The 18,156-nt window shown below is 30.7% G+C and overlaps 3 protein-coding genes across 3 annotated transcripts; all 3 read right to left on the bottom strand.

Annotated features, from left to right (window-relative positions):
* Positions 1 to 49: 49 nt before the first annotated feature.
* Positions 50 to 1,193, bottom strand: LOC111414941 (luciferin sulfotransferase-like). The gene is made up of 5 exons (XM_023046409.2): positions 1,046 to 1,193; positions 892 to 988; positions 651 to 837; positions 471 to 594; positions 50 to 417 (listed from the first exon to the last, which is right to left on the bottom strand). Exons 1-5 carry the CDS (start codon positions 1,191 to 1,193, stop codon positions 50 to 52), a joined length of 924 nt encoding a protein of 307 aa, XP_022902177.2.
* A 2,422-nt stretch (positions 1,194 to 3,615) lies between these two features.
* On the bottom strand, positions 3,616 to 10,441 carry LOC111414942 (G2/mitotic-specific cyclin-B1-like). The gene is made up of 5 exons (XM_023046410.2): positions 9,759 to 10,441; positions 9,658 to 9,707; positions 5,004 to 5,126; positions 4,793 to 4,948; positions 3,616 to 4,718 (listed from the first exon to the last, which is right to left on the bottom strand). The coding sequence occupies exons 1-5, from the start codon at positions 10,345 to 10,347 to the stop codon at positions 4,233 to 4,235; spliced, it is 1,404 nt and encodes a 467-aa protein (XP_022902178.2). The 5' UTR covers positions 10,348 to 10,441; the 3' UTR covers positions 3,616 to 4,232.
* Positions 10,442 to 10,523: 82 nt separating this feature from the next.
* On the bottom strand, positions 10,524 to 11,450 carry LOC111414943 (ornithine transcarbamylase, mitochondrial-like). Its single transcript, XM_071197535.1, has one exon. It carries the CDS (start codon positions 11,448 to 11,450, stop codon positions 10,524 to 10,526), a length of 927 nt encoding a protein of 308 aa, XP_071053636.1.
* Between the last annotated feature and the right edge of the window lie 6,706 nt (positions 11,451 to 18,156).

The following is an 18,156-nucleotide window of genomic DNA, read 5'->3' as shown; positions in this document are numbered from 1 at the left end:
AATAGGACGGGATTATTTAGGAAAAAAATTTTTTTTAATTAATATTTATTTATTTAATATCATATGGAAGATCTTTTACATTATCATCAATCCATTTATTTAATTTATTTATCATTTCTTCACTTAACTCACTTTTATAACTATCCGTCATTCCTTTCCTTATAAATTCAACTCCACCAGGTTTAGGTAAATTGTGTTTATTAACAGCTTCGTTCGCTCTCATTTTTTGAAAGCTTAAATGATCGGCGAGTTTGTCGATTTCCTCTTCATCGTAATTTTTTTCAAGAAATTTGCAAACTTTTTTAATTACAGCTTTAAGATCCTTATGCATTTCTTCGTATGTTATAATTAGCAGGTTGGGCAAATCGCGATTTTTCCAATAACTTTGAACCACTTTGAAATAATCTCCACTTAAAACTATGTTATAAACGGTTATTAATTTTTATTTTAATTATAAATTGTTAATTTACCTTTTCCTTCAATAAACAAATCGATAAAATCGTCGAGGTTTCCTTCAAATAAAGGAGTGATTGTTGCGTTATGATGAAAATAAGATATTGCAACCTGTTTTGGATCTCTCATAACATGAATTATCTTAAAAAATAGAACATGTTAATTGAGTTAATCCTCACAATATAATTAAAAAGTACCTTGGGTGTTTTAAATCCATTGGTTATTTGTCTTGGTAAAAAATACCAAGGAAGATGGGTTTTAATCATTCTTCTTCCAGGAGTTTCGTTTAATAATTTTATCATATCATGAGATACGCATGACTTCAATGTTTCGGTATAAAGATCATGTGACTTATCTTTTAACGAGGTTAGAAGACAATTCATTCTACTCACAATTTAAATTAATTTAAAATGAAAACAAATTAAAAAGTAAACTTACTCAATAAATGGAAATCTATAATCTAAATCAACTTTAGCGCCTTCATAATCTAAATCGTTTGCTATTAACCAAACCATTTCTTGTGTCCAGGTGGTGCCTTAAAAAGTATTTTTAAATTATTTAAATTTTTTATTTCAAAATTGTTTTAAACTACCTGCTTTTGGATAAGATGTAACCCAAATATCTTCATTTCTTACTTCAAAATCTTCAATTCTTTCTTTGGTTATAAAAAAATTCGAAGGCATATAACATCCTTCGAAATTTTTTAATTTTACGTAATTGAATTGTTGATTATCACCCATTTCACACCAAATCGTCGAATGAAGCCGTAAATCGCTAATATACGTTATAAGAACTTTATCGTATCTAATGATCACTATTTGATTAGTTTAACATTCGAATTGGACAAATCGTAGTAATACGATTATATGATAGCATTTTTTTATCTATAAAGATTATTGTAAAAATGTATATTAAATTTTATCATTAATTTATTATCTGTTTTATTACTGTAATTTAATATTTTATTATTTTATGACAGGTGAACCTAGATTCTCTTCTCTGATAGTAATAAGGTAATCAAATAAGCATTTAAGCCTAATATTTAATTGTTTTAACAGTTCTTGTATCAATATTAACTGATAGGTAAGCTGAAATATGTAGCCATAATGACTTACCTGCTGAATCTGCTTACCATTATTTCTTACAGAGAGTGCTTTCTCAACATATTAAACGATCTGATAGATAAATCTAACAAATTACAATAGGTAAGTTGGGGTGATGCAAGAACCAAGAGTCATTTCCAATCTTCCACAATTTCTAGAACAGATAATGCTTGGTGATTTTCAGATTTATCAAAGACTAGAAAATGAAGGTCAAACTAGAAGGACTCTAGGGAATACCATAGCACAAGAGTATGCAATTCATGCCGTACGAATAATTCAACAGATTCTATATACTTCACAAGCTTGTGGCCGTAACCCAATTTTAGCATATGCATTGTATTTGTCCTAGATTCGATTTCTTTTGTCGTTGCTAAAGTGAGCTAGATGAATAAAACTACCCTCAGATAAATACTGAAAATGCCAACATTCAAGAAAGCTTTGGTTGCCTTCAGTTGATATCTCTATCTTTGGTTGCCAATGTTGGTTCCAATTTATTAATAGATAAAGTAACCTTCTTTGCCCACTTTCCTTTTTCATTTCCGTGTCTATATTCAGACTTTTCTTCAGTTTCCTCTTTGTCGATCCAGTCTTACTGTGGAACTTCTACATATTTAGTATTAATCATTAATAATTCAGTATTAATCTCTTGTTAGTCTCCCTGTTCTCTATGTAGTACCTATCTTGTTATTTTAGTTGCTTTCCAATCGTCCTTTTCTCCTCCCAGTCTCTTTCTTCTGTTTCTAGTTTTTGTTTAATCCATTTCTTCCATTGCCAGAGTCTATTCAATCTCTCTTTTATCGTGAGTATCTTTCCCATCTTTCTTTTTATTCTACATTTTTCTTGTCTCCACAATCTCTCTGTCTCTGGAATTCTTCTTCTTTTTGTTACAGGTTCATTGTCTCTGTTTCCAGTTCCTGTTTAGACTATTTTTCCTTTACCTGTCACTTTCCAGTGTTTCTATATTCTACCAGTCTTCGTTTAGTCTTATTTTTCTAGCACTAGTCCTTTACTAGTTCATCGCTTCTTGGTCTCACTTTTTATCTTCTAAGGCATTTTGCAGTCTTCTTTCTCTCTGCCCGTCCTCCTTGTTCTATTCAAATTTCCTCAGGTTTGTTTGGCACTTTACTTACCTTTACAGTATCTTTTCAATCTGTCTCCTATCATATCAATTTCATTCTTCACTTTCCAGTTTATGCCTGGCCTTTTCCATCGATAAGACATTTCAATCCAGTCTTCCTCTACTCTATTAAATTCCTTTCTGTCCAATATCTTTTTCCTCTTTACAATCTCCGCTGAGTTTCTTCCTTCAATTACCAGCCTTTCGTTTTCTGTCTAATTCTTTTATTGTATTTACAGTCTCTTTCCTGTCTCTCTATTCTAATTTCAGTCTCTTTCTCCATTTTCATTTCCGTTTCTGCCCAGTCTCTCTCTTCTATTACCAGTTATGCTTTCAGTCACCCTCTTCTCATCCCAGTCACTTTCTGATCTTTTATTGCTGTTTGCCATTCATTACTATTAAGAGTTTCTATCTAGTTTTCTTCTTGTCTATCAAGCCTTTTTCTTGCTTTTGCTGCTCCTTTCTTTTGCCTGCCTATTCTCTGTCTAGCATCTGCTTCCTTTTATCAGTCTCGGTTCTGTCTCTTTCATTTAGTACCAACCACTTTCCAGACTTCTTGCCTATACAGTCTCCTTGTATCTCCCTCCTACCTGCTCAACGTCCTTCTTTTTCCTAGCTTTCTTCAATCTCTAGTTCCTTTCTTGACTTTACTTCCTTCTTACAGAAGACGGCACATAAAAAATAAGAAGAAGATTATATGTTTTCTATCCGGATAGAATTTTTTTTATATTGCAGACTTAAAGCTTCAATAAATATTAGCATTTTCGTTTATAACTCGAGGACATTTGCTGCGATACATAATCATGTGAGTCGGTATCTCTGAAGACAATCCTTTCTTTTTTTCTCTATGCTTAAATTCCTTTGTACTTTTATTCTATAAGACAGTCAAATACTTAGTTATAAACCTACGATTATGAATTAACAGTTAATTAGGAAGAAAAATAAAGTAAAAATTGATTTATTTCGCAATATTGAAGTGCTTAAATTAGTGAATTAATTACAGGAATTTAATTATTACTGTCACAAACAAATTTAAGTAAATTATAAAAATAGTTACAACAGCATACACAATAATAGTTAAACGTACATAATAAAAATATACAGCCATCTAAGAATAATCTATACACAGTCCTAGTATTAGTGCTCTTTCTGATGTGGAATTATAATTATAATTGTAATATGAGTAATTTTCATTAATTTTAACCGTATATGGTGTTGAATTTTGATATAATTTTTCGACTATTACCTTTTTGTATGTAAGCTCATCATTTTTTAAATAACAATTCGATCGATTGTAATACCAATTTAAAAGCTTTTTTTACTCCAATATCTAATCGACTACAAATTCTTTGAAAAAAGACTTAAAAGATAAATTTCTTACACTTACACTGTATTATCCAAATTCTAATGTTATTAAAAAAAAATGATGGATACATGGCTACATCCCAAAAATGCATAGTCTATGAGCAAAGTATTTAGTTAAGTTTAGCCACATGAAACAAATGGGACATTATAGATTACGTAATAATAAATAACAAAATATATAATTCTAATCTAAGTTACTTATTTGTTAAAGCTTTTGTTATTACAAAACTTATAAAGTTATATTCAATAGTTCTGTATTTATTATAACATGATTGAAATGGAATCTTTTTCGTAATAACGCGTTCTAAAATTTTCCAAATACGCTGTTGAGTTAAAGATGTTTCGTCGTAATCGTAATACACTTGACATTTCTGCAAATTTCTCATAAATTTAAAATTTTCTTTTAAAGTTCTCGATGCCAAATAAAATGAACTTAGCGCCAATAATGACGGTGGAAATGTTGAAAAATATGGTGAAAGGGTCATCAATTCTAACATGTAATACGACGCCAACAGAATGTTCTTATTTTGAACTCCAGAACAAATGACGTAGTATTCCAGGAAAGCAGAGGGATCGACGATGTTGCATTTACAATTCATGTAATCGAAAATTTTTAATTCCATGTTGCGTAATTGACGAATGTCGTAAGCTCCACCAGTTAACGTCAGTATTGTTCTTGACTACAATATTTTTTAACAAAAATTTATTATTAATTAATTCATATTTAAATAATTAAGTTAATTTCAATGCTTACATTAGCAAACACGGGATCGTTATATTTACTTAAGATCCAATAACATGTTATTGCGACAAGTTGATACATGTTTATCGCCACGTTAGTACTTGTTAAAATATTATCAAATAAACGTACGGTTTGAAGAAATGTTATTCGTGTCATACTTAATTGATCCTAAAAGTAAATATTATTTCATATTTATAATTTTATTTATAAATTGATGAGTTACCTGGATTTTTATTAACCAATCTATCACAACTGCCCTAGCATTTAGGTTAACTTGCTTTTCTTGAAATTTATCTGGTTCTACTAAATGATGGTTTTCATTACTTACTAAATAAGTTATATTATCCTAAAATCCAATAAAAAAATGTTAATGTAAATACTAATGTATCATATCTTACCAATCACACCAATTAATTTAAAAAAGCGTTTCAAACTAAAATAAAATTGAATCGATGTGGAATTTATTCGGATTTACGACAGAATTTATTAACTCAGAGAAACTATTGATCTCACAAAAATTCAGAAGCAAATCAGACATGATAGTTGCCAAAGTTCAACCTTCAAATATATTGCTAATAAAAATTGAACAAAACACACGTTTTGAAATAGAAAGGTTACTTTTCTAACCTTTGTATTCTGTATATCGTTCGGTGATCTTCGCACACAGGTGATTTTCAGGATACAAGAGAGGTACACAAGAATTCTTTTTTTGTCTCACCTACAAACAACATCGTGTTCCTACCAGTTCCGTTATAGCTACGTATGTTCGTTTACTCCAACACAATTACTGTTTTTCGTGGCCAAAAATTAGATAAGTCGTTATAACAGCAAAAACGGCGATTTATACACTTTCGCTGCGAAAAAAGTTCGAAAGAAGTTGTTCGGTGACACTGAAATTAGTCAAGGGGGATTGACACTTTTTTCGGTGTGATAACTTATCCCCGGTCTTCATCTCCTTCTTCTTCCTTTGGGCGTCGATTGCCATATTTATTTGGATAGCCTCGTGTTATAAATTTGATGCTTATTATTGTTCGATACGCTTTTATCCCATAATATGTTATGTGTGTAGTATTCATCATAGCTATACTGCCTTATATGTTACTACCCTTTATGGTGTAGTCTAGTATTGCGTCGTTGGTTATTTGTGCTTCTAAATATTTATACTTGCTGGTAGATTGTATGCACTTTCCACAGTTTAGATCATGGTCCTGCTGTCCACTCACATATATATTGTCGTTTTTTGTATATTAAATTCCAGCCTCCATTTATTGTTTTCTTCTATGAGCTTTCTAGTCATGTATTACCTATCTTGCTGGTCTAGTACGATTACTTAATTGGCAATGATCAAACTCAAAATAGCATTAAACAAAACTAAATTGGCAACAATCATAATCAAATTGGCATTAATAAAAATCGAAATTACATTACTCAATTACAAATTGTCACTCTTAACAAACTGTCTACAACATGCCTTATATCTATTAAGAACAAGCAGCAGCAGCTAACATAAAACGCCAAATTTGGGTCGTTTACAATACGAATGGCGACTGGCACAATTTAACTGAAATTCTTGGTGTTGCAAAAAGAACACCAATTGATCCTGATGTTCAGATGAGTAAAAAATCAAAAAGATGAAAAACCAAGAGGAGGTAATCGTAAAATAAAGATTACAGATGAACATCACTGTTTCTTTGAACATAAAGTTGAAGAAAATCTTTAAATCACACTTCAGCAGTTGCAAGAAACATTACTAAATAAGTTTCAGCTTAATTTAAGCAAGAAGTGTATTCGACAACACCTTGATAGCCTCATGTTTACATTAATACAAATACGTTTTGAACTGGAAAGAATCAACACCGTCGAAGTGAAAACAACAGGATCTCAATACAATGGAAATTTGCCTGAACTTCAAAGTGAAAACACCCCCATAATTTATTAAGACGAAGCAAACTTTAATTTATTTATTTCGCGAAGTCATGGTTGTTCAAAAAATGGAAGTCGTTGTACTTTTCGGATGTATCAGTGACTCATTTAAAAAGGAAGGGGTTAATGAGTTTGTTATGCAATGCTTAAGGAGAGGTCAAGATAGCTATCAATGTTCGGTGACTTTAGTCATTGATAATGCTCCTTGCCATTGTGATGTTGAAGAAGTGTTGTCAGAACAAGAATTTCTTCATGATAAGGCTAAGTACTTATAGTCGAATGCTAAACCCAATTGAACAGACTTGGTCAATTTTGAAAACAGGTGTAAAGGCGGGCTTGGAAAATACAATGGCAAATATTTTGGAGGAAAATGACCGAAAAAATTAGTCTCAAACAGATTACAGAGTTCGAAAATTAGAAAATATAATTAGTAACAATATTTCAAAAATTAATGGAACTAACTGTAACAGGTTTATAGCCGGAATTCAAAAGTACATCACCTCTATTTTAAACATGAATGATTAATACCAAATATAAAATTATATATTTAATATGTTAATGACGTATTAAAGATTTCTTTGTTAAATTACTGAATGCCAAGTTGATGTTGATTAATGTCATTTGGTTTTGATTAATGCTAATTTGATTATAACAGTTGCCAAATTAATTTCGTTTAATGCCATCTGGTTTTTGATTAGTGCTAATGTGAACTTGAAAAGGTATAGATATATTGTAAACAAGGTCGTGTAGGTACCCCTCCTTGAGTCCTTTAATGATGTAGCCATTCAACATTCTTTATCCCATCTTAATTTTACAAGTAGCTGTAGCTTGTTGGTATAAATTTCTCACTGCCTTTATATGGTCACATTGATGTTTGCTGGATATTGAGTGCCCATCACTACAGTACCTCTATAATAGTCGCTGATTTGTTTATCTACCTTTTTAAGTATAGTGGATATAAAAGCTGTGTTCTATTCTTCTGGATTAATTAGCTGTTAAGGCAGTTCAAGTATAGTGCCTCAAATTAGTATTGTTTTACTGTTCCACATTTTATAAGCTCTGTTGGGATGTTACCGGACATCGGTGCTTGCACATTATTCAGGGATTTACAAGTCTTTGATAAGTTCTTTATTGTTATTCTGATTGGGAATGCTGTTATACCTATACTTTCTTCCTTCTCTTGTTCCTGCAGTAAGTTTGGTCTATCTTCTGTCAGTAACTGCAAGATCTAATATAGTTTTAACTATTTTTTAATTGAATCCACAGTAACTCCACAAAATATCAAAAATTTTAAAATTAAAAGTGAAGGGGGTCATATTTAGCACATGAATATGAATATGTTACTAATGAACTAAAAAGACATAGTCTCTATCGTAGCTATGACTATTTTTTAAGTAGAACGCAAACATTTCCATTTTTCTATAACATTAACATTAATAACATAATTTCTTTTCGTTATTGCATAAAAGCATATTCCATAATTATTTCCATATGTATACACATACCTTTTGGTGTAATGTGATAATTATTTATTAACATCAATTGTTAACTCTGTTCAATATTTGGTAATCATAATGCTAGTAAATGAAAATTAGCTGTCATTATTACACCATTACTTCTCTTCCAAAAATCACTTACTTCCTATGCAGTTCGCAGATCGTGTTCCATTTTCAGAACAAAATCGTTCTAAGGTTATTATTTAAGTTGCAACAATAGAATACTTTTGGTGTCCCAAACCGATCGTTGTTTTGTTCTCCAATATGTTAAAATAGTAAATTGTTGATTAAATTTTCTATAAAACGGTTTTTATTTCATGGTGATGTCACCATTCGTTGTTGAGATACTATTTTTTAAATTTCTGTTTGGCAACCCTAAATCATTAATTGCATATAGTTTAATTAAAATATATAGAAACACAACAATTATTGTTGTTGTATTAAAACTAAATTAAATTTACTATTAAATGGATTTCATTTCAACTTAATATCTCAATTACTTCTTGAGATACGATTTTTCCAAAGTTAATGTTTATAAACTTAACCTGTCATGAGTAGATACACAAAGATGAAATAAAACAATCAGAACGTCAAAACTTTTAGATACAAAGAAATGGTTTTTAAAGCATTAAATCTTGATTAAATATTCTTTAAAACGGTTTTTATTTCAAGGTGATATCACCATTCGTTATTGAGATACTATTTTTTAAATTTTTGTTTGGCAACCCTAAATCATTACCATGTGGTTTAATTCAAAAAGATGTATTACTAGCACTTATAGAAAAACAACAATTATTTTTGATGTATTAAAACTAGATTAAATATACTATAAAATGGTTTTCATTTCAATTTAATATCTCAATTACTTCTAGAGATACGATTTTTTTCAAAGTTGATGTTTATAAACTTAACCTGTCATGAGTGAATACACAAAGATGAAATAAAACAATCAGAACGTCAAAATTTTTAGATATAAAGAAATCGTTTTCAAAGCATTAAATGTTAATTAAATTTTCTATAAAACGGTTTGTATTTCATGATGATATCACAAATCGTTATTGAGATACTATTTTTTAAATTTTTTGTTGATGAACCCTATTCAGTAACTACACACAGTAAAATAAAAAAAAAATGGTATAATCATCAGATATAGAACGCAACAATTATTTTTGTTGTTCTAAAACTATACTTAATTTACTATAAAATGGTTTTTATTTCAAGTTAATATCTCAACATCTTCTGATATGATATTTCAAATTCAATAAATATGATTTTTACGAGTAATTAACCATATTAGTTAATTAAATTATTAACCATATGAGTTACTTCTAATTTATATATAAAGTATCCATAAAGGACATGTTTATTGATAAAATTGCATGCAATAGAGTGGATAAAACTGATTTAACACTATTTTTGATTAAAAAAGTAAGTTGAAATAAAATTTAAAATACTCACCAAAATGTACTCTCTGTTATGCAACCTTCCAAAAACGTGATGTATTTCCACTAAAATAACGCAAATAAAGAAAATTTGTTATTAATTAATAAGTAACCTACATTTACTGCTTGTTTGATTCTTTGCTGTCTCTGTTTTTTTACGGTTTAACCTTTTAACAGCTGGAGATGTAATGACAGCGTGTTCTGCGGTACGTTTATTCTTTAAAATAGGAGATAATTTTTTAAGATTACTTTGTGTTTCAGCGACGAAAAAAACGTCATCATCGGTATCCGTGTCATCAGTTCCGGAGTCGTAATCAAAAGATCTTAAATCATTTTCAGAAGGTGGTGCATTTCTTACAGTAGCGTACTTTATTTTATCGGTATGATTTGATTTCGCACAAGAAGGACCAGCCTCCATATAATAACCATTTTCTATATTACTCTCATAACAATTTGGATTATCTTTAAAATGGCTTGCGCTTTTCGACTTATGTTTTGGAACATCAACACAAAGGCAATTAATGTTGCTTGTGTATTTTGTATCTGCGTTGCATCGATTTGGTTCAATATCATTTAGTGCGCCTCTTCGGTCGTATTGTTTTTGGTTAAGATGATTTGAATAACCCGGAGACGATGAAACTCTTTGTCTTATTGAAGATGTTAACACATTGTCGCAAACAAACACGCGCTGTACACGATTATTCATTTTATTTTAATATTAATTTAGTGCGATTCACGTGCTACGTTCGTTGAGTACGATTAAAGACAAGAAACATTTCTGGTTTTAAGCGAAATCTTGATATATAAAAAAAGTTGTTATGTGCGTATTCGTTTTAAAATGAGATACTTTAAATGTAAGATTAAATGTTACACATTTTTATATTATTTATTTTTATTTTTTTCAAGAATTCCATTTATTGAAAACGCTGAAAATACCCACTTCATATTATCCATAGCTTCCCAAACTAAACAATTTCGATGAACAAAAACTTCTTCGTCCATTTCGTTCGTACATCTCGGTAAATCAGTTAAAACGTGCCAATTTTTATTACAACCATTCGTTATAGCTTTCAATGAAAGTTTTAAATCAGGTTCAATGTTACATGTAGTTACTACAACGTTCGCATCTTTTATAGCTTCTTCTAAACTATTACATTGTTTCATAGCGGTGTTCGTAGTGGCGCAAATTTCTTTAGCATCTTTAAATACAGCGGGGGTTAACGGCGAATCTTTACAAAAACCGCAGAAAAAACTAATATCCATGCCAAGTTTTGGGCCGAGAAGCATGTAAGTGTTAAATAAAGCTGTTGGAGGCCCAATCCAACATAATTTAACTCCTTTTAAGCCGTTAAAATGGTTTGAAATAGCCATAAAATCAGCTAAACATTTTAAAAGTTTATAATAAGAGCTTTGTATACAAATTAATGGCACTGAGAAATTTGATGGTAGCTTCAATTCACGTTTTCCTGATTGATAAAAAATAACGTTGAACGATTTTTCTAGATAATTAAAAACATCCTGAACATTTTCTTGTTCATCCCAATGCTGATCAATGATCGTGTTCAATTTAACATCGAGAAGTTTCGATCCTAAAATTGCTGGAGTTTGAACGTAAACGTTTGGTTGTTGAAGTATTAAAGCAATTTTAGCATTTTTTGCACCTTTAAAGTCCGAAAAATGTTTACGTTGTTTTTTAGGAGATTTCTTCAACTCTTGGGATATAGATAAAATATAGTTTAAATCATCGTGTTCTAATTTCCTGGTCGATATCCAACTACTAATAAAACATTTTTGAAATTTCCATATCATCTGGACTTCTTAAAATTTAATTCATGTTTTTTGATGCATTTGATTACATTATTTAGATGTGATTATGACACATTTTGACGTAATGAAATATGTATAAGTCATCCACAATATTGAAACTTCTCTACTATTTATAAACATTGTATGTGTGGCTGATACGATCAGATTATTTATATCATTTTTTTATAAATAATAAGTACTAGATTGGTTTTATATGAAATGCTTGTTTATTATCATTAAAAAACTAGTTAAAGAATGCTGACGAATTTAAAGACGCCGAGAATAACATCACTTATATGACGAACTCCTTTCCTAATGTTAAGTTCAAGGCTGAGCTTCTTGCGCTTAAAGTTGAATGATATCTAACAGTTTCTCTAATATGCAAAGTTTATGTCATAGATTAGGATTGGTAAATTGGCTTTGAAAATAACTTGCCCACTTTGATATATCTTTTTGATTTCACCAAGGCTTTTGACTGCATTGACCATGAGCTATTGTTACCAAAATTAAAAGCTCACCATTTTAGTGAACTCAGTATTCTACTGCTTAAATCTTCCCTTAGGTTTTTTTTCTATTGTTTAAGATTATAGTTTATGATAAACATAATATTTTAATTTTTTCATTGAAATCTGGAGATTTATGATTGCCGACGAAATTTTTTGGGACATCGACAACAGCTCATGCCTGTTTCCTATGGACTATAGGACTTGTTAAAAAAGAGAGATTATCGACTAATTTTCTTATGCCAGGCACTACAAATATTTCCTCTTTAATTTTGGCCTCACCTAACTTAGAAAATTTATTTTTCAGAAACTTAAAACTTGTTTCATCTTTAGGAAGTGCTTTCACGAAATACTTGATTATACCAAGTTTGATTTGTAATAGCGATAAAATGATTTTTTGATATTTGTCACAGAACGTCACCTTAAAGGCCAGTTTTGTTTAATATAATGTTCTTAAAAGCTCTTCGAAATATTATCGAAGTACTGTAGCAAAGGAAGCAACAATACTCGTATAGCCGCAATAGAATCCTAAAATTAAAGGTACTACTTTCAAATTTATACATATTTGCCATTTAAACACAATTTTGCGCATGTTTTCTAGAATAAGTCTTAAAATTTAGTGAGTTCTGCACCCAGTCTGTAAATGATTATTTCAATCTCGATCATTTCTTCAATTTCTTTCTTCATCAATTTTCTTTGATCAAATCTAAATCGCTAACAACATTATTTAGCTTTGATTGAAATTCCTCTCAGCTAATGACAATCGTTTCTAGTAGCACATCGGCACATTTTACGAAACTATTCATTTTTTTTAACCTCTTCACGTTTGTCAAACAAGAATAACAATGGTCTGCATGACTTTTGAGTTTATGCCACTAAAATGCCTTTTGGTGTAGCAATCTACACCAAAAGGCATTTCTTTTATAGTTCTATGGTACTAACCCGTGCTTTGTTTTGTCTTTAACTTCAGCATTAAAATAAACTCTATAACACGTTTCAAGCAATGCTACAACTGGCTTTTTCGTTGTAAATATACTTCAAACATAACAAAATAAGCTTGATGGTTATATTTTGTATATATAACTTCAACTTCAAACACCTGTTGCAATTGCGCAAAGTAAATAACTTAGCTTTAGCCAAACAGATGGAACAGTGCCAACCAAGTTAAATTGATATAATGAGCTTTTCGTAAAATGTCAACTTTTAATTAATTAATATACTAATATAATTAATATAAATTATATATTCGTCATATATCGAAGTGCTAAATATTAAATCTTTTGGGTCTACAGATTCCCTAAAGAACTCTATATCCTACTTCCTGTAGATAGCTTATTATGTATGTTATAAGACATGATATCTCATTTAGATATATTTAGAACTATATTTTCTGTTGCATACTAGATGTTTTGAAGAGTTCTGCAAACTTTTTTTTCTTCGTTTTTGTAAGATTAGAGTACGCAGATCTGGATAATGATGAAAGAATAACATCTTATAGTGAAATAGCAAGCATTTTCAAGAATACATACCTAAATTGTTTTCCTATCCATAAGGCAACGGTGTAATAAACTGTAAATCGTTTTGGGAAACTAATATGAATTGACTACAAAGGTTTAGATGTAATGCACAGCTTTATTGAAGATCCACATGCACCTTCACGCAGAACTGCACAAGGACATGATGTAGCCTTTCTTAAATTTTCCATGTATTAAGCATAAATTTAAACTATTTAAAAGATAATGCAAATATTAACTGAATATGTCTTCGTTCGCAAATTGGAATTTAGTGAGGTATTGATGGAAATAAATACTACTGACGAGAATTTTGTTAGCAAGATGTTTTACCAACGAAGCAACCTTTATATTATGTAGGAATGTAAATTTGTATAATGTATTGGAGTGGAATGATGAATATCTCCTCTGAATGTGAAATTTGACAGCTGATAATATATATTTAGTTATTCATATTGCAATATATTTTATACTATAGGAAATTCAAAATTATTAACCGCCAGGCAGGTTGTAGGTGCTATGATGGATAAATTGGCAGATTGTGCTAAATTTTGCGTAAAGATCTTGACTTGCAACACTCTTACAAGATCAAATTATCTTACGTTGAAACCTCTCCATCATTTGAAGCACCAAAACTTTTCAGTTTAGATTCTGCCAAAATTTGATGAAAGACCTGAATTTCATAGAAATATCATCTTCAGCGATAAAGCTCATTTTTGACTTAATGGCTTAATGGTTAATCACAAAGAGTGAACATGTGATGTGGATTTCATGACGAAGATTTGGTTTGAACATATTTTTTCGGCAATAAAAATGATCGCAATGTCACGATCAGGCAATAAGTTCATTATCGTGCCATGTTGCATGACCATTTTTGGCCAGAATTAAATGGAAATGGCAACAGTGGTACCTGGTTCCAACAAGATGGTACTTCATGCCACACAGCTTGTTAAACAATTAATCTATTGAAGAGAATGTTCAGTAACTCGTGAAGTTGAATAGGTGGTGGCTATTCAACATTATTATATTGCTCATGCATAATTGTTGTTACTTTGAAAGAAATTTTAGCATATTGAGGTGTGTGAAGATGTTACAATGACTGGCTAGCGAGAAAATATAAGAAAGAAGAAGCGACTGAACCGCAAATAGCCAGTTTACAAATTTTAACAATCTGATCTAACAAAACCATTTCATATCATTAGTACATGTAGAGCATTTTGGGCTATTTAAAAAAAATATGGAAGTTCACAAACATGTTAAAATACATAGAAATCGTTACAGAGTGTATAATAGCGCAAACAATGAAGAATACAAAGAATGAACCAGTTGGAAGAATAATGAAAGATATGTTTTTGGATCACCAACTAAAATTATATCTAACCGAGGAAAAGCGTTTACCTCAAAGAAATAATGCTATAAGATGAACCAAAGTGCATTAGTAATAAGACGTGCCAGTGCCATAGATCATCATAATAGTATTTTATCTACTACTGCTTGGATAAGTCATCATTACCACACTCATTTGAGGTGATTTGAGTTACGTAATGAAGTTCATTACCGCACTGGTTTCATTACGTAACGCATTTCTAGCCCAATCAAAACAGACTTAATTTATTGAAACGAGCAACAATACAAAAGGAAAAGTGCTACCTATTTAAAGAGAAACAATACTATTTATTATAAACATTAATTGTTATGGTTTTACATTTCGAAACACTTCTTCCAGATGAGTAAACATGTTATTGAAACTGACATTCATTCAAAATTGTCAACAATCATTTCAATAGTTATTTATATTACAAGTGGGCTAGAAACATAATTACTGTACGAGTGTGGAGAATTGCACGACGAGGTCGTAGACCAAGTCGTGTAATCACACGAGTACTGTAATTATGCTCTAGCCCACGTGTGATATACAGCATTTTATCTACGACTGCTAAAAATTACTAATAAATCAATTTCTTTAAAAAAGTCTATTTGACATTTATAAAAATATTTTGAAATGATTGTTGACAATTTTGAATTGTCAGTTTCAACAACATGTTTACTCATCTGGAATAAGTGTTTCGAAATGTAAAAAAACAACAATTAATGTTTATAATAAATAGTGTTGTTTCTCTGTAAGTAGATAGCACTTTTTCTTTTGTATTGTTGCTTGTTTCAATGAATTAAGTCTGTTCTGATTAGGCTAAAAATGCGTTACGTAATGAAACCAGTGCGGTAATGATCTTCATTACGTAACTCAAATCACCTCAAATGAGTGCGGTAATGATGACTTATCCAAGCAGTCGTAGATAAAATATTTTTATAAATGTCAAAATAGACCTTTTTGAAAAAGTGGATTTTTAAGTAACTTTTAGCTGTCGTAGATAAAGTGCTGTATATATCACACGTGTGCTAGAACATAATTACAGTACGAGTGTGAGTTTTTGAGTTCTTGGTGCTCCTTGTAGATCTCTTAATTCATATCCATCATGAACTAGAACTGCATGAACTATGTATGGTTCTTTGCCTAGATTCCCTAGAAGCTGGAGATTCACATTTTACCAACACCAAGTCTCCTTCCTGGTATTTTAGTTGTTCCTGATGCCACTTTATCAAATCTGTTCGTTTGTACTGTCAATTCCTAATTTCATGTAGTTCTATCGTTTTTTATATTACATCATCTTTACTTAACAATATTCTTCTTCTCCCAACGCCAATAGGAAATGTTCTTGTAGAGCATTTCAACTCGTATGGTTACACGACTCGGTCTACGACCTCGTCTTGCTATTCTACACATTCGTACTGTAATTATGTTTCTAGCCCACTTGTAATATAAATAGCTATTAATGAATCAATAACTGTATTTGCGTGAAATAATGATGAAGACGTATGAGATTGGTATAAAGTTTTGTGACCTCGATTTAAAATCCGCCACCTTATCGCGAGTTACCAAAGGCACAGAATAACCAGAAGTGATACTGACAACTTCTTGGCAACTCGCTGGAATATGTGATGGAACTATGGTGTTTCATCACAGACATAGAACATGAAGACAAATCTAACGATATCGAAGAAGTTGATAATAATCAAAATAAATTTGGTTCAAAGCGACCCATATGATAGTAACAAAGTAAGGTAAGGTACAAAAACATATTTGATATCACATCAACGTGAAGTATTTTAATGATATTAACAGAAATTGTATAACAGCATTAAAAACGTTTATAAATTTACACTTCAACAATGGCACTAAGTTTACTCTATTGTTTGTTTGACAACCCAAGTACAAGACAAAGCGACAATTTAATAGCACTTCTAGGACACCACTATGATTAAATATTGTTATCAATTTTATACAAAATTAAATTAGCAAAGAAGGAAATTAATGGAATTAAAGTCGGAATTAAAAATTCATAATTAAATAGAAAAGATGAACTTGATCCACTTTAAAAAAAAATCTCAGGAATTTTTAAATTATAATTCAGTTAATCATAATTTTTCGAGTACCCTTTCAAGAGATTTTTTAATAAACAAAGCCTAATTATTGACTCGCTACCGTTACATAACACATTAAACTGGCTTATGACACCCAAATACCAGGCAAGGACGCGTCGAGCCGAGGAGAGTGAAATGGCAAGCACGTACTCTCGATGGAACGCCACCAGCAAACGTAGAGATGCCTGACCCCGTCTGTATGGCGATAATGACCACTTTAATTTGTGCAATATCTCCACAACCGATGTGGTGTAGGCATCACTGCGATTGCATTCTCTGTTTTTTTTTCTTTTTTGTCTTTCTGTTTTTTGTTTTGTGTTCTGCAAAAACGATATATTGACATCTTCTTTATGTTTCAAATAAACTTCCAAAGTACATAATTCGTATGCTATCAAATGTTGTAGTTTCAAATAAAGTATCAGAAATATGCTTTGGATTTTGATCGAAATCAAACAAATTGTAAGAATAATGATTATAATAAAATCCTTAATTAAATAAAAAATTGAGATTTAGGATTCAATCTATTTGGCGAAAATGTATGTCACGTGCGTCTTATTTCGAGGCAGTGTTGTGGTATTTGTTTTGGTGTTATGTAAGTGAATGAGGTAAAAGTAGTTTAAAAAGTCGGCACGTGACGTTCTGGGATCGGTTTTAAGAAATTCAGATCGATTTAATGCACGCAAGCGATTTTCTCGTTTATGACCGCAACATTATCCTATTTGTAAATGGAAAAAAATTCTTGTAAAATTAATTTTTCTCTTTATAATTTCAAATTTATACACAACTGACGAAATCGAAAACTGTCAATCGAAAAGGTAAATCGAAAATAACATCATAATTAATAGTCTCGGTAATATGTTGATTTTCCGTGATTTATTACACCTCCAAGATTGGCCGATTAATCTTCCTTAAAATGCCAGCAAAAGCAATAGGTTAAAACCAAACAAATATTAATGCAAACTTTACGATGCTTATTGCCTCAGCTATAACGGATGCATTTTCACGGTACAAGTTCTACAACCTACAGTCGTAGTTTTAAGCACAAGAAAAACAAACCAAGGAGATCATTTTTAAACCCACTTAAATTATTATTTAACAACCGTATCACATTAATACGCACACACACAATGAAATGATGTTTCGTATCCTATCGTTAACGTATTTTAGAAACGGTAGTTAACCTTTATGGGAACCGATATTTTAATAAACCTGCTA

The sequence above is a fragment of the Onthophagus taurus genome, chromosome 7 (genome assembly GCF_036711975.1).
Source record: "Onthophagus taurus isolate NC chromosome 7, IU_Otau_3.0, whole genome shotgun sequence".
NCBI classification, from domain to species: Eukaryota; Metazoa; Arthropoda; class Insecta; order Coleoptera; family Scarabaeidae; genus Onthophagus; species Onthophagus taurus.
The sequence above is the reverse complement of the archived record's forward strand: the minus strand, read 5'-3'. Positions and strand labels throughout refer to the sequence as shown.